This window comes from Ascaphus truei, chromosome 1 (genome assembly GCF_040206685.1).
Source record: "Ascaphus truei isolate aAscTru1 chromosome 1, aAscTru1.hap1, whole genome shotgun sequence".
NCBI lineage: Eukaryota > Metazoa > Chordata > Amphibia > Anura > Ascaphidae > Ascaphus > Ascaphus truei.
In genome coordinates, this window is record NC_134483.1 from 341,163,512 (window position 1) to 341,184,588 (window position 21,077).

The 21,077-nt window shown below is 42.1% G+C and overlaps 1 protein-coding gene across 9 annotated transcripts in view; it reads right to left on the reverse strand.

Moving 5' to 3' along the window:
• Positions 1 to 21,077, reverse strand: part of ANKRD17 (ankyrin repeat domain 17) — a 133,130-nt gene that overhangs the window by 54,130 nt on the left and 57,923 nt on the right. For 7 of the 9 annotated variants that reach the window (XM_075608153.1, XM_075608190.1, XM_075608125.1 and 4 more), the window contains 2 exons: positions 6,523 to 6,676; positions 1,876 to 2,032 (listed from right to left, as the gene is read on the reverse strand). In XM_075608153.1, the coding sequence (XP_075464268.1) occupies positions 1,876 to 2,032; positions 6,523 to 6,676 (311 nt within the window). The remainder of the gene's footprint in view (positions 1 to 1,875; positions 2,033 to 6,522; positions 6,677 to 21,077) is intronic. The other 2 variants (XM_075608143.1, XM_075608133.1) reach the window with 2 other exon arrangements.

Genomic DNA, 21,077 nt, shown 5'->3' on the forward strand with positions numbered 1-21,077 from the left:
AATATTGAAAATGGTAGTAAACTAAAAGTAGATATCTATGCAGCAATGTTTCTGGACAGTTTTGCAAATAAAATTGAACAAAACTATACCGATAAAAATTGGGGTAAATATGAAATTGATGCCAAGAGCAAAATAATACAAAAGCCTTTTGCACGCATGGTATAGAAATTCTATGCTCCAATCTCATGCAATGAAGATTTAACTCAATAATTATGGGAACTCTCACTTATTTCCTTACCAAGAGTGCTACAATGGGCAGTGCATCACATTTGTTTCTAGCAATTGGGAGAGGTTCCAGAAACGCTGGAAACCCAGAGCTGGGCTGTACAAACCCGGATAATATAAATATATTTATTTGAAATGTTGATATGTTCTTTAAATTCATTTTAATATATGAATGTAAAATAACCTTTATGGTTATACCATCACACAATTACCAAACTTACTTTACAATTTGACATAGTAGACATTTTTAAAAATTTTTTTAATATTTGTAATTTTGTTATATGCGCATCCAAATATTAATACGTAAATATTTCATTCTTAAATTACTGTTCAAATGTATGCTTATTACTGCCATTTAAAAGATTAATAAACTAATACAAAAACTATTCTAGTACATCCTGGCAAGTGGCACCACAACATTCGGATAATTCAGCGCTAGTTCTGCAGATGTGGAGAGGTTCAAAGGCTTAAGGCCTGGTGTACTAAGCGCAATTACATCTCAGCTATTTTTTTTTACTTCGAACAGAAATGGACGATTCTTTCTTTGAGTTAATCGCCAAGGTAAATCATAAGCAAAAATAAGACATAAGTGGACTCAATCTATCATAGTGAGAATAACAATGCGTTATCTTCAGAGATCTCTGATGAAGCATTGGCGAAACATGTTAGATTTTTGGACTTACTGAGCCACCATAGCTCCCAACAACGTGTGCCGTGTGGTGAGGATTCCCCTTTGCTGAAGCAAGTGGCTGCTGGCCCTGCAATTACTTGTATGCAAATACGAGTGTGAATGAGACTGCTGCTGTAACATTTCCTCCCAGCACCCCTGACCGTGCACAAGGTGCAGGGAAGTAGGAACGGTGCAGTGTCCCCCCTCGAGGAAAATCGGAGGTGACGGGCGCAGCGGAAACACAGCGGAAGGGGACCGTGGACTCTACAATATGTGAGCAATATTACCATCAAAGCAAAGAGTTATTACCACACGCTGGGAAGCTATCCAAAAACACTGTTTGATGATACTGGCTGTAAGTGCAATATTGTTCTTAATCTAGCCTTTTGTAATAAATTTATTGTGCCATGATCTTTTCGCTCTTCTATCTCCATTGCAACTCTATATGTATTGGAAACCTAGCCTGTCTAGATTAACCTCTGACACTCCCGATAGGAAAAGAATTACAACACAAGCTATGCAAAATTGAATAAAACGAATATACTTGACAACACGCCGGAGAACATCTTTTCTTCTTTGCTCACACTTGGAGGGACGTGGAACTCTCTCCTGGACTCTGGCTGCTAAATCTAAGTATATCTATATTGAACTCATTACCTTCCTCCGTTAGCACTATTAAGTTTGTTATCATTGTAAATTTGTAATTAACTCATTTCTATTAGATTAGTGTTTAGCGCTGCTTTTTTTCTTTTTGTTCTGCATCATTTATATAAAAGTCTGAATGCAAGAGCAGATCCCCAGTTATGTAAAGTGAAGTAAAGATGTACTTTGTGCCATGTGACTGACTTTTACCGACTCCCAGCAGTACATCAATGTTACGCTTGTCTGCATGTGTCCAACACTACTTCAAATGAGTGCAGCACTTTTTGTAGCCGAGGTCCTACTGCGCAGTGACAATAATATATGTCAGGGTGACTTACTTGTCCGTCTGCCCTGCATTTGAGGTGCTCTCAGCTCTCATTCTGGTAAGTGCAGCAGCAGCTTCATCCAACGCACAGCTGACCGAGGACGTCAATCTGCGAAGCACTTCAGGATCTGCGAACGCTTTACCATCAGCAGTGGATAATTTACCAATTCCTTTTAGCACAAGTCACCATGCCGGTTAGTAGGTGAATATATCAATGCAAACAAAAAATAACAAGAGGGGGGAGAAAGCCCAGTGTTAGTTTAATCCATGCAAAAAAAATTAGTAGAAACTGAGCGAAAGGTCTTTGGTAGACTACGAAACTAAGAATATTTATAGCTGCCGTGCTGCCCGTCACAACAAATAATGCATTGCAGTAGAGTTAGCAGCCGGACATTACACTACCCTAAAAAGCACTTTAATTTCATATCACATCCCCACCTTTCTAATAGCTCAGCAGATTAAAAATTAGACTACCTTAACCATTACATATAAATAATAATCTTCTAAATGAGAGATGTACTGCGGGCTTCTTTTTTAGGCAGAGGTGTTCATCTCCAGACAGGCACTTCTAATAGGATTCTCATGGGGGATCTGAACATACAATAATAGCAAGTGATTGTCTGTTACACAACTGGCTAGAAGTTTTAATTGTCTGCTGCTGGGCTGGTACTTTAAGCAAAGGGCATAGTTCTGCCAATGTAATCAAATGGACATAAAACTAGTGCTGGTTCTTTGAGATACATAACATAGCAAGAAGGATGGGATTGATAGTCTGGAGGAGGCTGACAACTCATGTTGGCTTTGGTTGTAGTGGACAAGCTAATGACCACACCATCACTTGCATCTCTCTCCATGAGGCCTCACACCATACTCAGTATATAGTACAATAATAATTACATTTACAGAGTCCCGTTAAATAAAATTTTTACCAAGATCATGCACTGTCTACAAAATTCAAGAAACTCACCCAAGCATGACCTTAATATGATCAATGTACCAACTAAACCTAGAACAGTTGTTTATGTGGATCCTCAGACCAGACACAAACAGCAGGAATTACATTTTAACTAAAAATCCCTTTGGACTTCAATTGATTACCAATCTAATTGTGGGACATAATAAAGAATTATTGTGCAGTATAACACATCAGAACAATTAAATAATTCAGATTACAAGGCTTTTTATGCATGGGTTATGCGGGTTGCATGCAAAGTGAAATCAAAAGCACCGATCAGAATGGGGTTAACAGTTATAAAGATTATGCTATATTGTTTATTATTAAGGGTTTAACACAGCGAGACAACCTGCACATGGTGAAACAAGGTAAAACTTAACGAGGAAAACAAAGCAATTTAAAAGCAAGCATGGCTTCTGTGTAAATAGTTTAAAACAGCAATATGCGCTGCAAGTGTTATATTTCATTTTAAAAACAGTACCTAAACTGACCAGCCCCTCAATTTATTTGTGCTGGGTCAACCTCTAGCATACCTCCGATTTCCCAGGTAGTAAAAGCAGTAGCCAATGGACAAGAATAAGCATCCAGTCATCAACATTTGGTTTGAAGATTGTGTTGTGACTTCCTACTTGGGAGAGTTTGGCTGCCATGTCTAGTTTGCTTATTTATTTTAATGGCAAACTGAACTACTAATAGATGGAGAACCGTGAGATCTCTGGAGCAGCTGGGACCAGTAAGAATCAGCTCCACAATTGCACCTTGCACTTGTGAACAAAGGGTGGTTGCGGCTTTAAAGGCACAACTGTACGTGGGATCAGTCATCTCATAGTTGAGATTGATTAGAGTAAAATCATTACGTTTGATACATTTTTACAGAAAAGCATAATTGATGTTGTTTACTTTAACCCAATAAGGTAATGAGTTATGTACAAGACGGACACCTCAGTGACAGGTCTTTTAACTACAATTTGGTAAAATCTGCTTTATTTTTAAACCAGGATTACAGCTTTTGAACTGCAGCATTATTTACTCCTCCATGCGCCCCTGAACAGTCCTGAAATGCAGCATGTGGTAACTATGCTACAATATTTGTTATAGAGCTTTTTGCTGCTGGGCTTTTATGTCTAATTGTGTAAAACTAGAAGCGCTATTGTAACATTAACATACTTTCCTTTGTAGGACTGCATCTTTATAGCTCAATGTTACCTTCTGCAAGTATGTACAGGCTTTTCCCATCAAATTAGAGCTACATGCAGCAATGGCCCCTAACAATGAGACTGGAAAAACACCACCCTGTGTCTTCTACAATATTAAGGTATTAAAAGGTGCAGTTCTCCCTTCCCCAATTTATTTTGGATATATATTTATTCCCGTTATTGTTTAATAGGGTGTCTGTTTCAACATCTAGTTTTTTTTTCCTTTTCAAGAAGTCTGTTCTAAACTTTGTGCATTATTTATAAAAAAACAGAGCCAAAAGCCAATCAGAAAATGGCCACAGTCCATTACACTTTGTGATATCACCGGACTTCAGTTTTGAAGTTTGCGTGGCAGTACCAGCTCTCTACTTTTTGCTGGGATGGGGCAAGTGAGAATCTGCAGCCGTTTCCCAGACGAGCCCACTACTGCAGATTTTACACTTTATTAAATATTTTTTTTAAAATCAAAAACAGGTGGGAAAAGAAATATAATTGTTAATCTGCCTTAAAAAGACAATTACACTGAGCTCACTTTCAAGATGGATAATTTTTGAGTAGCTGCACCCTTAAGACTATTTATAATGTCACTAAATTGTATAAATTGCCCTCATCTATGAATTGGTTTATTTAAAAACGGGCAGTTCATACTACTGTGGGCAAAAAACACTGCATTCATTTACCCCCCCCCCCCCCAAAAAGGGGGGGGGGAATTGTAAACATAAAAGTAAAAACAGCCGACCTAAACTTCAGTAGATATCCTTTTCTCTGTATTTAATTGGTTTTATATTCCATTGTGAACATGGACAGCGGCAAAACCTCTCCCAGCTAGGAGGCTCCTGCACGTAACTTTCATACCACGCTGCAGTCTAAACGGCCGTGATTACAAGCTAATGACAGTGTGTGGGGTTGGCCAATGATGTGTTTATGTTTTCTAATATTAATCATTTATAATAATAATTTGGGGTCACAAATCCCAAATCATTCTCCTTAATTGTAGGGATTGCTTTGGTAATACCTCCTCCATGATCACCACAAGAGGTGATCATGAATAGTATTTCCTCCCCGCTGCACAAAATCCAGAGCAGACTTATCATCTGTAAAGGTCACAGATGGTATTTGCGAGCGGAAACCCCAAAACAAAGGATTATACCTAGTTTGCCGGAGGATTACCTTGGTAAACCAATATATAAAACTGATCACCACAAGGTGTCTCCCCGTCTTATTGCATTATGCTATATGATCAGATGCGTAGTTTTATAGGGGCAAGAACAAACAGAGAGAGGGAGTTCCTCCCTCTTCAACCAGGGGTTGTATATGCAGTTTGCTTTTAGATTTTGTCAACGCAAGTACAATTCTTTAAAAAGATCAGCGTTACATTTATTTGGTCTTGGGGCGTTCAATGACAAGAGCTCAAGGATGCAATTGTATTCCTACAAATATATGGGTAGCCTTGATTGATAGAGGGCAAACTGTTCGTTTGTATTGTGGTGACCTATTTCAGGCATTTTCTTGCCTGCCCCTCCCCCAAAACTTTTTTTGCTGCTGTTTCACCTGCTTATTATTTCACTGGAATCAGCTGTTACCACAAAGACATCTATTGTATTAATGTGTCTGCAGAGAAGCAGGCATTACCATTTTCCCTGGAGGCTCATTTCCAGCCAATATCATCGCCGGAATGCAACTACAGAATTAAGGATGGCATTGCTAAATTCAGCAGCAGCCCGTCACAATGATAAACCGGAAATAAATATACATATATTTGGATGTTAGTAGAGGGGATTGCAGCTTAAATATTTATTGTTTAAGAATCAATTGTGTGCCCTGAGTAGGTTGTATTGCACCATTAACTGCCACTGGCACCAACACCACATTTCTTAGCAAGCCAAAGTGGGATCCCCAAGAGCAAAGCAGAGAAGACAGAGAAAGCGTTGATCTGGAGCCAAAACTGGCTAGGTAACTATATAAAATGGTGGTTTCATGGTCACTGAAGCATGCCCAGTTGGACATCCATTTATCCAGAAGATAAATTGGTACCATATACTTGAATATCAACATCACAGCTATGGGCTTTCTTTTTGTTGACCTATTGGTTTGGTAATCATGTACTAATAATTATGTATCTTAAAAACTCCAATATGATAATTTAAGTATGCATTATTCCAGAACAATTTATTGGTCATTCTTAAAACATGGTGTTGCAGAGGTTCCCACAAAATGATAGCTGCATGCAACTGAATGAAGTAGGTTAAAGTGGCACTACACCTCTTGCGTTTTGTTTGTTTTGGGGCGGGGGGAAAGGGGAAGGGTATTAAGGGAAGCAGGGAGTATCCAGAGCTGAACTGAATTAATTTCAGCTCTGGGAACTGGCTCCTTTAAAGTTGATTTTGATCAATTTCTCGGCACTTAAGTGGCCAAACCACCTTTAAGAACACAAATATGCCTACCTAGTGCTGCTTAAGTAGACTTCCCTTATAAAACAGTAGCCCACTCTCATAAGGGGAGGACATACCTGCGGCTTCCAGCAGAGCCTCTAGTCGAGCTTGTGTCTCTGGATCTACTGTTCTTAAGTCGGCACCATCAGCTGTGCCTGATAGAAGCAGTTTGGAAGCAGTCTCCAGCATTGGGTTTTCCAAATCATCTTGGTCGAGAATGAAGGATTCCACCTGCAAGAGAATTACAGTCTTAAAGCTACTAGTCAAAAGGCAGTAAAAGCTCCATCAAAAATCAGTACTAAATGGTAGTTGCACGACTAATTTAGATGATGAGCATTAGGTTTACACGTGGATTTCTTTTTATCATCACGGTCAAAAGTTCTTTACAAAATCCAAGTTTCAAGCTTTGTGATAAAAGTAAAGACCATTATTAAAAAGACATCAAATACCAACAAAAGCTTTTTGGAAACGCAGAGATCTAAATATTCAGCATTTCATTTTTAAAATAGTCATGATTAGCTTTAATAATGTGTTGCTACTTATTATATACACATACACACACACACACAAACAGCAAATAAAAAGATCACTTGTGAGCACAGTCACGTCTTAGTCAGGTCTGCAACCCTGAGGCACTGCAGGGCAAATTGTATAATAAAAGAAGTTATACAATAAAGGTTTACTTCAGATCTGATGCTCCAAGGAGCATGCAGGGAGATTATACAACCACTAATTGAGGGCTAGAGAGCATGTAGTGGCTAGAGATGGCATTATAGTAGGGCAATAAGTGGCAGGGTAGAAGGCATTATGGGTACGAATGAGCGGTATACAGGGCACATGCTAAGGCAGTATTGGACCAGCAACTGTAAATACTAAGAGACAGCAGTAATTTGAGGCGTCATGTTCTGCAAGCTGCATCAATATGTAGTCATACTTTAAATGACTTTACAATGCAGCATACCCACCTTCAGAGCGAAGGGAGACATTGTGCATGAAATGCTGCATTAACTATTCCATACTGCTGGCGGTTTTGTCTTCTCATTTCTGAACCAAAATCGTGCTCTATAAACCCAATCCTTCCTTTTCATCATCTGTCACAGCAGATCACCGTGCAGTTCCCATTAATGGTAACCGGCGTCAAATGACGACGCGGGGTCACGTGATGTTGCATTGCTATGGTGACGTGTTGTCACATGACCCTGCCGCGTCATTTGATGCTGGAGCTAGGGGGGAGGGGGGACGGCGGCACAGGCAGCAAACTCCCTGGTACATGAAAAGCAGGGAAGATAGAAAACTGCATGGCAGAAGGAGATCTGCTGCTTATTTTATTGGGAGACACGCTCAAACCGTGTTATAAGCGGATCCGCGTTGTATCGGATTGCACTATAACAGGGCTGAGATATAGCTATACATATACTATGTACCTATCAAGGTATGTGTGTATGTAACAGACACACATTGTTTTCCTTGGCTAAGATAAGTAGATACATCTGGATAGATTGTAAGCGTTCCGAGTAGGGACTCCATTTCCAATTGTTTTGTCTTAAGCCAGGGGTGCGCAAATTGGGGGGTGAGAGATTTTTCAGGGGGAGTGGGGGTTGCAGAGGCCCTGTGCTCTTCCCCAAGGCATCGCGTGAGGCTTCTGCAACTTACCTTGATGCTATTGTCTTCATGACGCCGCGCTTCACGTGGTGTCACATTTAGCCGCATCAAGGTTGGGGGGTGGGGGGTGAGCACAGGGGAAGCAAGGCATTGGGGCGCAGTAACAAAAGTTCACGCTCCCCTGTCTTAAATATGTCATGTATATTGTAAAGTGCGATGTACCTGGATGGCACTATATAAATAAAGATAGACGTACATCAGGATGGCACCATGACCACATAAAAAGCTTGTTATAGAACTGCATAAATTAAGTAGACTGCTGTATTTTTTTTATTACTTGAATTTTTTTTTATTGAATAATAGACTGCTGTTTTAACCCTTTTTGCTGCTATAAGGATGAACAGTGTGTTGCAGCCTCCGGTCAGCATACAGCTACATTAGAAGTCATGTTTATAACATTGAAGTCAGGCTACATCAAAACATCCAAGACTGGTTGACCAACTATTTCCTCTTCCTATAGATTTGGTGAAGAACATACGGTAACTAAATTTGACGCTGCAATTTAGTCAGGAAGCAGAACACAAAATGAAACAAAGATTCCAACGTCTACTGTGCCTCTATCCATCAGAATTCCTGAAACTAATGGATATTGCTAATATGGAAAGAGTTTTCTCCCTATGGGTGATGTATTTTTCACACCATTTTCCAGTTTCCAGTTTCACACAAGGGCATCACCAATGCAGCAAACCGAAGTATAATAAGACAGCACACTGTAACTGCCTTTATACCGTAGCGCAGGCCTAGAAGGGTCCCACCCTTTTGGGATAAACATTCAGAGGAAGTTAAAGTATCAGAGAAACAGCTGCTTGCCTACAGTGACTTCATGTTTAAAAATCCACTTTTTATGTATTCTTCCATAACAAACAAAAAAAGAGAATCGAGGGGAAAAAGAAAGTTTCGTTATATTTTTTTTTTTTTTTTTTTTTTTTAAGTGCCTAGAGCTAAAAATTACGCCTTTAAAAAAATTGGGAAAGAAGAATTTTAACCGTTTAGTAAAATATGTCAGCCAACTAAAACTTTAATAAGGCGTGCACGTCTCAGCAGGAGAAAGCCATTTGTTTTTTCAAACAAAAGGAACACGGTTGAAAAGGTTTTGTTATTTAAGAAACGTTATAATTGTGATATTTAAACATAAAGCAGTTCATGCAGTGGAAGAACAATCCACCCGTGTGACTATAAATCCTGCAATACTAGTAAGGCCAACTGTTAGCCCAGTATCCCTCAGAGCCAAAACCAATACATTTTTATTTATTTATCAAATGTTTTACCAGGAAGTAATACATTGAAAGTTACCAAGTGTGTCCTGAGCATCTCATCTCTTGTCTTTTCTCAGGTAAAACATCTCAAATTGTCTGTGTGTCCTGCAATCCTCATACCCTGCTGTCTATTTAGCTAATTTTACTTCAATTTAGGTAAAACATCTCAAATTGTCTGTGTGTCCTGCAATCCTCATACCCTGCTGTCTATTTAGCTAATTTACTTCAATTTAGGTAAAACATCTCAAATTGTCTGTGTAGAAATCATCCCCCTATTGCCTTAATGTAATTCATCTTTCACACTTGTGCAAGACAACACCCACCTTTGAAAAACAATTTGGTTTAACTACGCTCACATGTGCTAATTAAGTTTGTTGTACCAACCAGGTGACTTTCTACATGTATATAAGTAAACTTACAACAGCCATTGCTGCTAGCAGCCTTTGCTCTTAAGCAGAAATGCTTTTAAGTAGAAATCTTTCAAGTAGTGGAAGTTTAAAAAAGGAAGTGGAAAAAGTGGACACACTCTACTGCTTCTGATTCCTGCATTTGAACTACGCTGGAAAGGAGGTTATCATCCCACTCTGCACATCTCAACACATTACTATTGCTGTGATGCCACCTTTACTTTTTATATTTACTGTAACCTCACTTATTTTCAAATTATGCACTTCCTTCCACCAGCCTCATGTCTCTAACTCTATTCATATTTCGCCATCTCTCCTTACTTCACCACTTCTCAGTTCACATGAACTCCTCTCTTACCTGCGCCCTCTGTCACCATACAGTTATGCCGCCTGCACTAAAACACACCCCTACAAATCATCCTCACACATTCTCTTTCTGTCCATGCTTCTCCTCCTTGCTTCTGGGGATATCTCTCCCAATCCTGGTCCCTGCCTTATTTCTACATGCGCTCGTCCTCGCCTCCCACATGCAACTTCTACGCCTTCTGGTGTTAACCCCTCCAACCTCATACCCATCCCCTGCCACCCTCCCTCCTCTCTCCCTTTCTCCTGTGCCCTTTGGAATGCTCGCTCCCTTTCTAACAAGTTCCTCTCTGTGCATGACTTCTTTCTCTCTCACTCCCTGCTTCTCTTTGCTATAACTGAGACCTGGCTCACTCAGTCTGACTCTGCTCTGGAAGCTGCCCTCTCCTACGGTGGCCTTTCCTTCTCCCACACTCCACGCCCTGATGGCAGGGGTGGAGGCGTGGGGCTCCTGCTCTCCTCTCTCTGCCGTTACAGAACAGTTTCTATTCCCCCCTCTCTTGCTTTTCCCTCCTTCGAGGCTCACACAGTCCAGATCTTCTCTCCTCTCCCGGTCCATGTGGCGGTCATCTATCGCCCACCTTCCTCTACTCATCCCCCTTCTGCCTTTCTCTCTCACTTTGAATCCTGGCTCTCTTTCTTTCTCTCCTCAGACTCCTCTGTTCTTCTCCTTGGGGACTTCAATTGCCACATTGATGACCCCTCTCTCCCTTGGGCTTCCCGCTTTCTTTCTCTAACCTCTTCTTTTGGCCTTCAACAGTGGACTGCAGCCAGCACCCACAAGGATGGCCACTACTTAGACCTGGTTTTCACTAAAAACTTCTCTCTCTCCGACTTCTCCATTTCCCCTTTTCCTCTCTCTGACCATCACCTCATCTCATTTTCTCTCTCTCGCTTCTCTCCATCTCCATCTCCATCTCGCCCTCGTTTTTGCAGAAACCTGCACTCTATTAACCTACCAGCTCTTGATTCCACTTTACGCTCCTCCCTCTCCTCTCTCAGTTCCACTTCAGACCCTGACAACCTGGTCAGGAACTACAACTCTGCCTTATCTTCCTCTCTTGATCTTCATGCCCCACTTTCTCTCTGCCGTCCTCGCCCTTCTAACCCCAGACCCTGGCTAAACTCCCACACACGCATGCTGCGTTCCTCCACTCGTTCCTCTGAACGCCTCTGGAGGAAATCTCATACGCTCGCAGACTTCATTCACTACAAATTTATGCTATCCTGTTTCAACTCTGCCCTCTTTCAGGCTAAACAAACCTACTTTTCATCACTAATCAACACACACAAGTCTAACCCACGCCGTCTCTTTTCTGTCTTTGACTCTCTACTCAGACCACCCTCAGCTGCCTCCTCTTCTTCATCCATCTCACCTCAGGACTTTGCTGACTTTTTTAAGAAAAAGGTGGAGTCCATACGGCAGAACATCCCATCTGTTGCCTCCTCCCATCCCACAATGCTTCCCAACTCTCCTCCTGTCTTTCTTGACTCTTTTTCTGCTATCTCGGAGGAGGATGTATCACTGCTGATCTCCTCTTCGCCCTCTACCACTTGCCCACTTGACCCCATTCCCTCCCATCTCCTAAAACCTCTTGCTCCTTCTATAATCCCTATGCTCACACAGATCTTTAACTCTTCCCTCTACTCTGGTACCTTTCCTTCATCCTTCAAGCATGCAACCGTTATACCATTACTCAAAAACAGCAAGCTTGACCCTACCTGTCCTTCTAACTATCGACCTGTCTCCCTCCTGCCTTTTGCCTCCAAACTCCTTGAACGTCTTGTATTCTCTCGATTGCTACACTTTCTCAACACCTATTCTGTACTAGACCCTCTACAATCTGGCTTCCGCACTGCTCACTCTACTGAAACAGCCCTCACTAAAATAACTGACGACCTCCACGCTGCCAAAGACAGAGGTCATTACACTCTGCTCATATTACTCGACCTCTCTGCAGCATTCGACACCGTGGACCACCCTCTTCTCCTTCACATTCTCCATACTCTTGGTATTCGGAACAAAGCTTTATCCTGGATCTCCTCTTACCTCTCCCATCGTACCTTCAGTGTCTCTTTTGCTAACACCTCCTCCTCCTCTATTGATCTCTCTGTGGGGGTACCCCAGGGCTCTGTCCTGGGACCCCTTCTCTTTTCTCTCTACACACTCTCTCTAGGTGACCTAATCACATCTTTTGGGTTTAAATATCACCTCTATGCTGACGACACACAAATTTACCTTTCAACCCCTGACCTTACACCTGCTATACAGACCAAAGTTTCTGAATGCCTCTCTGGAATATCATCCTGGATGGCCATCCGCCGACTGAAACTTAACATGGCAAAAACAGAGCTCCTTATACTACCTCCCAAACATGGCCCTACTACATCCTTCCACATTGCTATTGGAAATACGATCATTCACCCAGTAGCCCAAGCACGCTGCCTAGGGGTCACACTTGATTCCTCTCTCTCATTCTCCTCTCATATTCAAAACGTTTCTAAAACTTGTCGCTTTTTCCTCCGCAATATCACAAAGATACGCCCTTTCCTCTGTTACTCAACTGCTAAAACTCTGACTCAGGCCCTCATTCTCTCACGTCTCGATTACTGCAACCTCCTGCTGTCCGGCCTTCCTACCTCTCACCTGTCTCCCCTACAATCTATCCTAAACACTGCTGCCAGAATCACTCTACTCTTTCCTAAATCTGTCTCAGCGTCTCCCCTGCTGAAATCACTCTCCTGGCTTCCGATTAAATCGCGTATCTCACACTCAATTCTACTGCTCACTTTTAAAGCTTTACATTCTTCTGCCCCTCATTACATCTCAGCCCTAATTTCTCGCTATGCACCATCACGACTCTTGCGTTCTTCTCAAGGATGTCTTCTTTCTACCCCCTTTGTATCTAAAGCTCTCTCCCGCCTTAAACCTTTCTCACTTTCTGCCCCACACCTCTGGAATGCTCTTCCCCTCAATACCCGACTAGCCCCCTCGCTATCCACCTTTAAGACCCACCTTAAGACACATCTGCTTAAAGAAGCATATGAGTAGCACAGGATAATCATGGACACATGACACAAAGCTTGGCCTCCTGCAGACGCACTTACTAGTATTCCCTCCTACTGTCTCTGTACGTTCTCCCTACCTACCAATTAGATTGTAAGCTCCTCGGAGCAGGGACTCCTTCCTTAATGTTACTTTTACAGTATGTCTGAAGCACTTATTCCCATGATGTGTTATTTATATTTGCTATTTATATGACATGTATTACTACTGTGAAGCGCTATGTACATTTTATGGCGCTATACAAATAAAGACATACATACATACATACATAGAGTTAAGGCTGCGCTTATAGTGCCGGCGACGTCGCTCCGAAACAAATACATGGACTCCGTCGCAAGCGCTTATAGTAAGCGCAACAGCGACGGAGCAACCAAAAAATTTTTACGCTGGGTAAATTTGATTTGTTTTTTTTTTTGTTTTTTAGAGACAGTCGCCACGTTTGTCTCTAAACCAAATGATGCGGCCCGCCCCTTTTAGTGACGTCACTGGCCTTGTCGCCAGCGACGTCGCTAAAAATCAAAATTACAACTTTTGCCATTGGCAACGCGTGATGTCATAAATCACGTAACAAGCACTATAAGTGCGGCCTTAGATGACAAATAATACATGGTTACAATACATAGTTACATAAGTGAACAGGGTATACATTATATACAAGACATTGCATGCACAGTTAAAGATAATATATATATTATGGGCGTATGTAACAGTTACAGAACAGATTAAAATGTGAGACAGCTTTAGTTTTGAAAGAACAAACTGGTGGAGGCTGTGAGAGTCTCCGGTAGACTGTTCCAGTTTGTTTGCACGGTAAGAGAAGGAGCGGCCAGATAGTTGTAAGTGCTACATGTGGTAGGGGTAAGGAGCTTGTTCAGATAGGTGGATAGCTTGCCCAGAAAGTATTTGAAGGCAAGACAGGAAAAATGTACTTTGTATCTAGACTCGTGATGACCAATCTAGTTCTTTGAGCATTTCGCAGTGATGTGTATTGTAGTTGCATTGGAGAACAAAATGGCATATAGAATTGTAGAGGGTGTCAAGTTTGCTACGATGGGTTTGGGGTGCTGAGATGTATACTATGTCCCCATAGTCGATAATTGGCATTAGCATCAGCTGTGCGATACGAATTCTGACCAGCAGACTTAGGGCCAGCTCAGACAGAAGGCGATTCGACGTGCGCGCTAAGGTCCGTCGCAATTTCAGGTTGTTCAGTGGGAGTTTTAATACTGAAAACTCCACCGGCGGAAAGTGCAGCGTTGTAGCTGCGACATTTTGCCGCCACAACCCGTATTGAAATTTGGCGCTACTGTCGCATGACGTGAGCTTGTTCAGCCAATAGAGGCAAACCAGCTCGGTGACGTGCCCGTAACACACCCCCAAACGCCGCGACCCAACGCCTGCAGAGGTCGGTGGGCTGCAGGAGCGTGCGGCGGAGGCGCGAACGCAAGCACGGTCCCACAGCAGCCTGTGTGAGCGAACCCTTAGGGAGGATTTGTTCCAGTAAAGTACACCTAGTTTGGCATAGGTTTTGGATGTCAGGGTATCAATGTGCATCCCGAATGTTAAGTTGGAGTCAAACCATTAGCCCAGGTATTTAAAACTGGTAACAGGAGTTAGGGTGGTGTTAGCGTTGGTTCTGATCTGGTGCTCACATCACTGAAGCTTTAGAAATGTAGTCTTGGTCCCAAATACCATTGTTACAGTCTGGTCAGTGTTTAAAAACAGTTTGTTTTGGGAAATTCAATTTTCGAATCTCAATAGTCAGATTGAAGTATGTGTTCAAGGTCGGAGAGGCTAGAGCTGTGTGCAGATTAGATTGTGTCATCTGCCTACATGTGTATTGAAGCTCCCTTACAAGTTGTAGGAAGATCATTGATGAACACTGGGAAGATCAGGGGCTCCAGAACAGAGCCTTGTGAGACACCACAGGTGATATCCATGGGGTTGGAGATAGAGCCTGAGATGGACACATGTTGGGACCTACCTGATAGGTAGGACTGAAACCAGTTTAAAGCATGTTTCCCTATGACAGAGCACTGGAGTTTGTTAAGCATGATAGCATGATCAACAGTATCAAAAGCCTTTGGAAAATCTAGGAAAATTGCACCAGTGAGTTGTCCCAATTACATTCCACACTGGATTTCATTGCAAACTTTTAGCAGGGTAGTTAAGGTTGAAAACTGTGGACAGCGTTGGGAGGGGGTGGGACTATAGGGATACTCCCAGGATGAGATTAATGTTTGTGGTTTGTGTTGCGTTACGCTAATAAGTTAGTAGCACACCCAACAAAGTAGTCATTGAATGCATTTGCAATGTCAGTGGGGTTTGTCAGAGTAATATCCTCCTTAGTGATATTACTTGGTTGTTGATGGTTAAAAAGGCTGGAATATGTTGATAACCTTCCAGAAGTTAGCTGGGTTTGATTAATTCTGGTGTAGATTGTCAGAGTAATTTTGTGCTTTTGCATGTCTTGTTTGCCTTGTGCACATGTTCCGCAGGCATCTGTAGTGATTGAGATCATTGGTAGTGCCAGTTACTTTGTAGCTTTTCCACAAGGCATCCCTGAACTGGTAGAGTGCTAAAAGGTCAGGTGTAACCCATGGAAGGTGGCCCCCCGTACTCTTATTCTGGGTAGTGGAGCATGGGTATCAGAGTTTTAAGAACTTGGATTGGAAATAGTCGAGCGCAGAATCGGGGTCGGGAATTAAATCGATTCTTTGCCAAGGACAGTTGGTAAAGTCAGCCAGAAACTGTTGTGGGTTAAAGTTTCTAAATGTTCTGGTGAGGAGAACTCTGGGGCTTGATTGGGGTGGTTTCATTTTCCTTACACAGTATACTATTGCATGGTCACTGAAAATATCAGGAAGGATGTCAGAGGATTGGATTCTGCTGGGATTTGAGGAGAGAATCCAGTCTAGCAAGGAATGGTTGTGAGATTTCAGGTTTGTCCGTGTGCGTTGGGAAATGAATTGCATTAGGTTAAGTGACTTTAGTTCTATCTGGATTTTGTGGTGTTAAGGGTCGAGCCAATTGAAGATGAAATCCCCAAGAACTAACAGCTCATTCATCTCATTCAGAGAGGAAATGGAGCCAGGAAACTGGGTGATGTCAGTCAGGGACTGTAGAGGGGCTTTAGGGGAGCGGTAGATGCCAGCAAGCAAGATGGGCTTAGAAAAGGGGAGCCAGATTTTGCCAACTAGAATTTCAGAAGAGGGTGGGTCTTGGGGGGCAATTTAACAGTGTAAATTGTAAGGTGTATAAATGGCAACAAGATTAATTCAATGCAGACAATTGCCTCCTAAAAATACAACAGGCATGTATTTTTAAGGAATTGTTACAGTCTCTGTTTAACTTGGAAATGTAGTCGCCCCACTATGTTTTGCCTGTGTCTTACTGCATATTAAGTACATTCACCCTTATGTACCTACCTAGTTGGCTCTGATTTATAGTAACATCCACAACACTAAAAAAAGATCTGTCAAAAACGATTACCAAAGTTGTGTATTAAACCCAGTGTCTCAACGTTACTCCTAAGATAATTCCTACTGATCCATTATCAGTTTATAAATAGTTCGGTTTAATGAAGTTTCCATAGAACTTTCCATATAAATGTAAATGATTACACGATGCAGTGATCTTTTATCAATACATGAGAACAAAAACATTTTTGTCCTGGGGAACCATTTAAGTTCATCTGAGACACCATTAGGTGGCATGGCTCCCTGCTTGAGAAGCACTGTATAGTGCATTAAATTTACAGACATGTGAAATTGTTCCCCCAGACTACACAACAACCCATTATAATGCAGAATATCACAAGAGTTTCAGAGGATTCAATAACAGTGTTCTGCGTGGGACTGTGACCAACCTCAAATCGCACCTTCATGCAGTGACGCTATCATACATTACCATAGTTTTTCCATTGCAGAGTAAGGTATTACTCCCTGGCATTGAAGGAGATATATAAAGGAGGAGCTAAAAGCCAACTAAACACAATAAAAAAAAGAGGAGATACCCTCATGGCTACAAATAAAAGTCTCCATGTTCACCCACCAATATGACTCATACCTATGTGCAGCATACATCCACCCCCCCCACCTCCAAATACTACAAAAAAGACCCTGGGTAAAGTGCTGATATGTGGAGACCTCAGCGACAGAACATGCAGAGAACAGGAGGACTACATATCTACAGAGGGAAATATCGACATCTTTGGAAATAACACTTACTGTCATAGCTCTGTGACATGCCAAAGGACCAGCAACGACCGCGCAATAAACAAGAATGGTAAAGAGCTCCTAAACCTGTGTCACGGTCTGGGACAGTATATTATCAATGGATGGTATCAGAGGAGACTCTTTGGGCAGAGACACATGCAGCTCTGTGCTGGGCAGCAGCGTAGTGGATTACGCAATCACGGATATAGAGCCACAAGCCATCAGTGCTTTCAAAGTCACACCAGCATCAACCCTATCAGACCACAATCAAACCCATCTCTTTCTTAAGAGACCAGACAAACCAAGCACAACACAAAAAAACCCTCTCCAACCTTCATAGCCTGAAAGCCACCTACAAATGGACAAAACCGAGGCTTGCGACATATACAGAAACAAACAGCTCAGAAGTCGGAAACCTACTCCAAAGCTTCCAGAACACAAATTACGAGCAGAACAAACACGGAGTAAGCTTGGCAGTGAGAAACTTGAACAAAATATTCCATCTAATAGCAAGGAAATCAAACCTGAAAAAAAACCAGCCCTAATAAACCAACAACAAATGCCAAAATCAAAGAAAAATGGTTTGATACGGAATACAACATCCTTTGAAAAAGCCTGCAAACAATATCAAACCAAAAACACAGAGACCCAAACAATACAGAACTACGAATAAGGTACCACCAACACATGAAGCACCCTAAGAAAGAAAAAAACGAAACCACATTGCCAAAAAAACAGAAAGAATTGAAGAAGCAGTGGATGAAAATACTTTTTTGGCAAACCTGGAAACATCTGGATACAAAACACAGTAACAAACACCTGGCCATTCAGAATGGCAACATCTGGAAAAACTACTTTGATGACCTTTACTAAGAAATCCCAAAAGAAAACCTGACTAGAACAAAAACAAATCTTCACCAAACAAATATAACTGTAAACCAAGAAAGCCAGTGGACCAGATGGCATTCTACATGAGATACTGAAGTACAACAATGCATCTATACAAGAAGCTTTACTGAAAATGTTCAAACTGGTCCTTACTACTGGCTACTTCCCCGAACTGTGGAAAGAAGGACTGATAATCTATATCCAAAAGAAAGGAGACAGGCTGGACCCATCCAATTACAGAGGCATCTGTGTCAGCAACAGGGGAAACTGTTCAACAGCATCTTTAACAGCAGAATCCTCACCTTCCTGACAGAGCACCGTGTACTGAGTAAGAGCCAGACAGGCTTCCTGCCAAACCACCGCACCACAGATCATATCTACACCCTACACCGTCTGATCATTAAGCACGTCCAAGGGCAAAATCTTTGCTTGCTTTTTGGACTTTAAAAAGGCCTTTGACTCCATCTGGCATCCAGGTCTATTGCTGAAAATACTAGGAAGCGGAATAGGGGGGAGAACATACAAGACCATCAAAAGTATGTACTCTGAAAACAAATGCTGTGTGAAAATTAATAACAAAAGGACATACTTCTTCCATCAAGGCCGTGGAGTTAGACAGGGCTGCAGCCTGAGTCCCACACTTTTTAACATATACATCAATGAGCTTGCAGCAGCCCTAGAATCCTCCTCAGCACCTGGGCTCAACTTGGCTGGAACAGAGATTAAGTCTCTACTATACACAGACGATCTGCTCCAGCTGTCTCCAACAGAACAAGGCCTCCAACAGAAACTGGCAATACTTGAAAAATTTAGCCATACCAGGGCACTCTGTGAACCTAGAAACAAAACAGAATAATGGTATTCCAGAAAAAATCTAAAAAAACATCCAACTATATCGGAATTCACACTGAATGGCAATGCACTGGAACAGACAGCGAGCTACACATACCTTGGTCTAACAATCAGCTCATCAGGGAAATTAAACCTAGCCATAAATACACTGAAGGAGAAGGCCCGCAGAGCATTCTATGCAATAAGGAAACAGATTTACCACCTCAAACAAGCAATAAGAATCTGGATGAAAATATTCAACAGCATCATCACACCCATCCTTCTGTATGGTAGCGAGGTGTGGGGCCCTGTAACATACCCAGACTCCACAAAATGGGATACCAGCCCAAATGAAATACTGCATCTGGAATTCTGCAAACACCTTCTCCAAGTACACAGTAGTACATCAAACAATGCATGCCGGGCTGAGCTGGGCCGCTTTCCTCTACTGCTCACTGTACAAGAGCACGGACATTCTGGGCTCAGATTAACAACAGCCATCCACAGGCTTACTGCTACAGACCAATGAAAAACCAGGACCTCCACATTAAACCCTGTGCCAAACAACTTGTCCTCTCACTCCAACACCACAGATCAACAACCTGCCGAAAAAACAAATCAACTCAATTGCCAGAGAAATTAAGAAGCAGTATGTGACTATGTGGGAAAATTATATCCAGTTCTCATCAAAGAAGCCGAGACCTACCACCGCCTACAGAGAACACACTCTGGCACCCTACCTACTGAAGGTAAAAGACCCAAAGCAAAGACAGACCGCGGGCCAGTACAGAATGAGCGCCCACAGCCTGGAAATAGAAACAGGCAGACACAGACGCAACTGGAAGCCCCGGGAGATGAGACTGTGCCAGAGATGTGAGCTAGGAGATGTAGAAGATGAAACACTTCCTGCTGCGTTGCACACAATACTCTGAAGTGAGGAGTGCCCACCTGGAGAAACTCTCGGCTCGTAACCAGAACTTTAATATATAAGAGAACCAAAAAATAGCAATCCTCCTGGGAGATGAAACCACAGCAGTACTGATTGCACATATCAGCACCTGCCACCGGCTGAGAGACGCCAACTAACCCCCACATCCCTGTGTTTAACTGTTACCCACGTACCGTACTCTACCCGCTATAATTCATGTACTATGTAACTATTATACCCTACCCCATATTATTCATGTACTGTTTTATCATTGTACCCCACCCCCTATTATTCACGCTTTGGCAATACTGAAATGTCTGTTTGTTCTGCCAATAAAGCTTATTTGATTGGATTTATAAATTCTGGCGGGACAGGACAACAGAACACAATATTTTAGGTGGTCTGTGGTGTAAAAGTAAACATTAAACACAGTAATTTGTCCAGGAGGTGGTATTCACACCTGCACCGATACCGTGCTTGTATATACTGGCAGGCTAAACTTGCGCCACACAGAGTAACCTGATGTATACTGGGCCTAACTGCACACCATCAACTGCTCTAGCCTGAAAACCGTGTCAGAAAAGATGTTTCGTTAAACGCCAGGATTATCACGCCGACAGAATATCACTAGTGCAGCCTTATCTCTGCTAGATTGTAAACAAAACAAAAAAAACATTTCCTTGTTTGTTCACCTGTGTTCTCTGTGATAGACTTTGGCCTTTAAAAACATACTAGAAACAGATATCAGCAAAGTTCGACCCACACTCCTTTCCCACAGCATGCGTATAGCTAAAGGCATACATTGGGATGCTTCCTGGGAACACAGAAACAGCTCAGTGGCCTCTACACACGATACCACTGTAGGCCGCCTTTGAAGATGTTTTAAAGCTAGGAAGCCATTTGTGTTAACACCCCCTCAACAGCAAGTACTAAGCCTCTAAGTTTCTAAAAACGATGCTACTGGAGGACAACCTATAATTACTGCTGCTTCCTACTACTACTCCATTTCAATA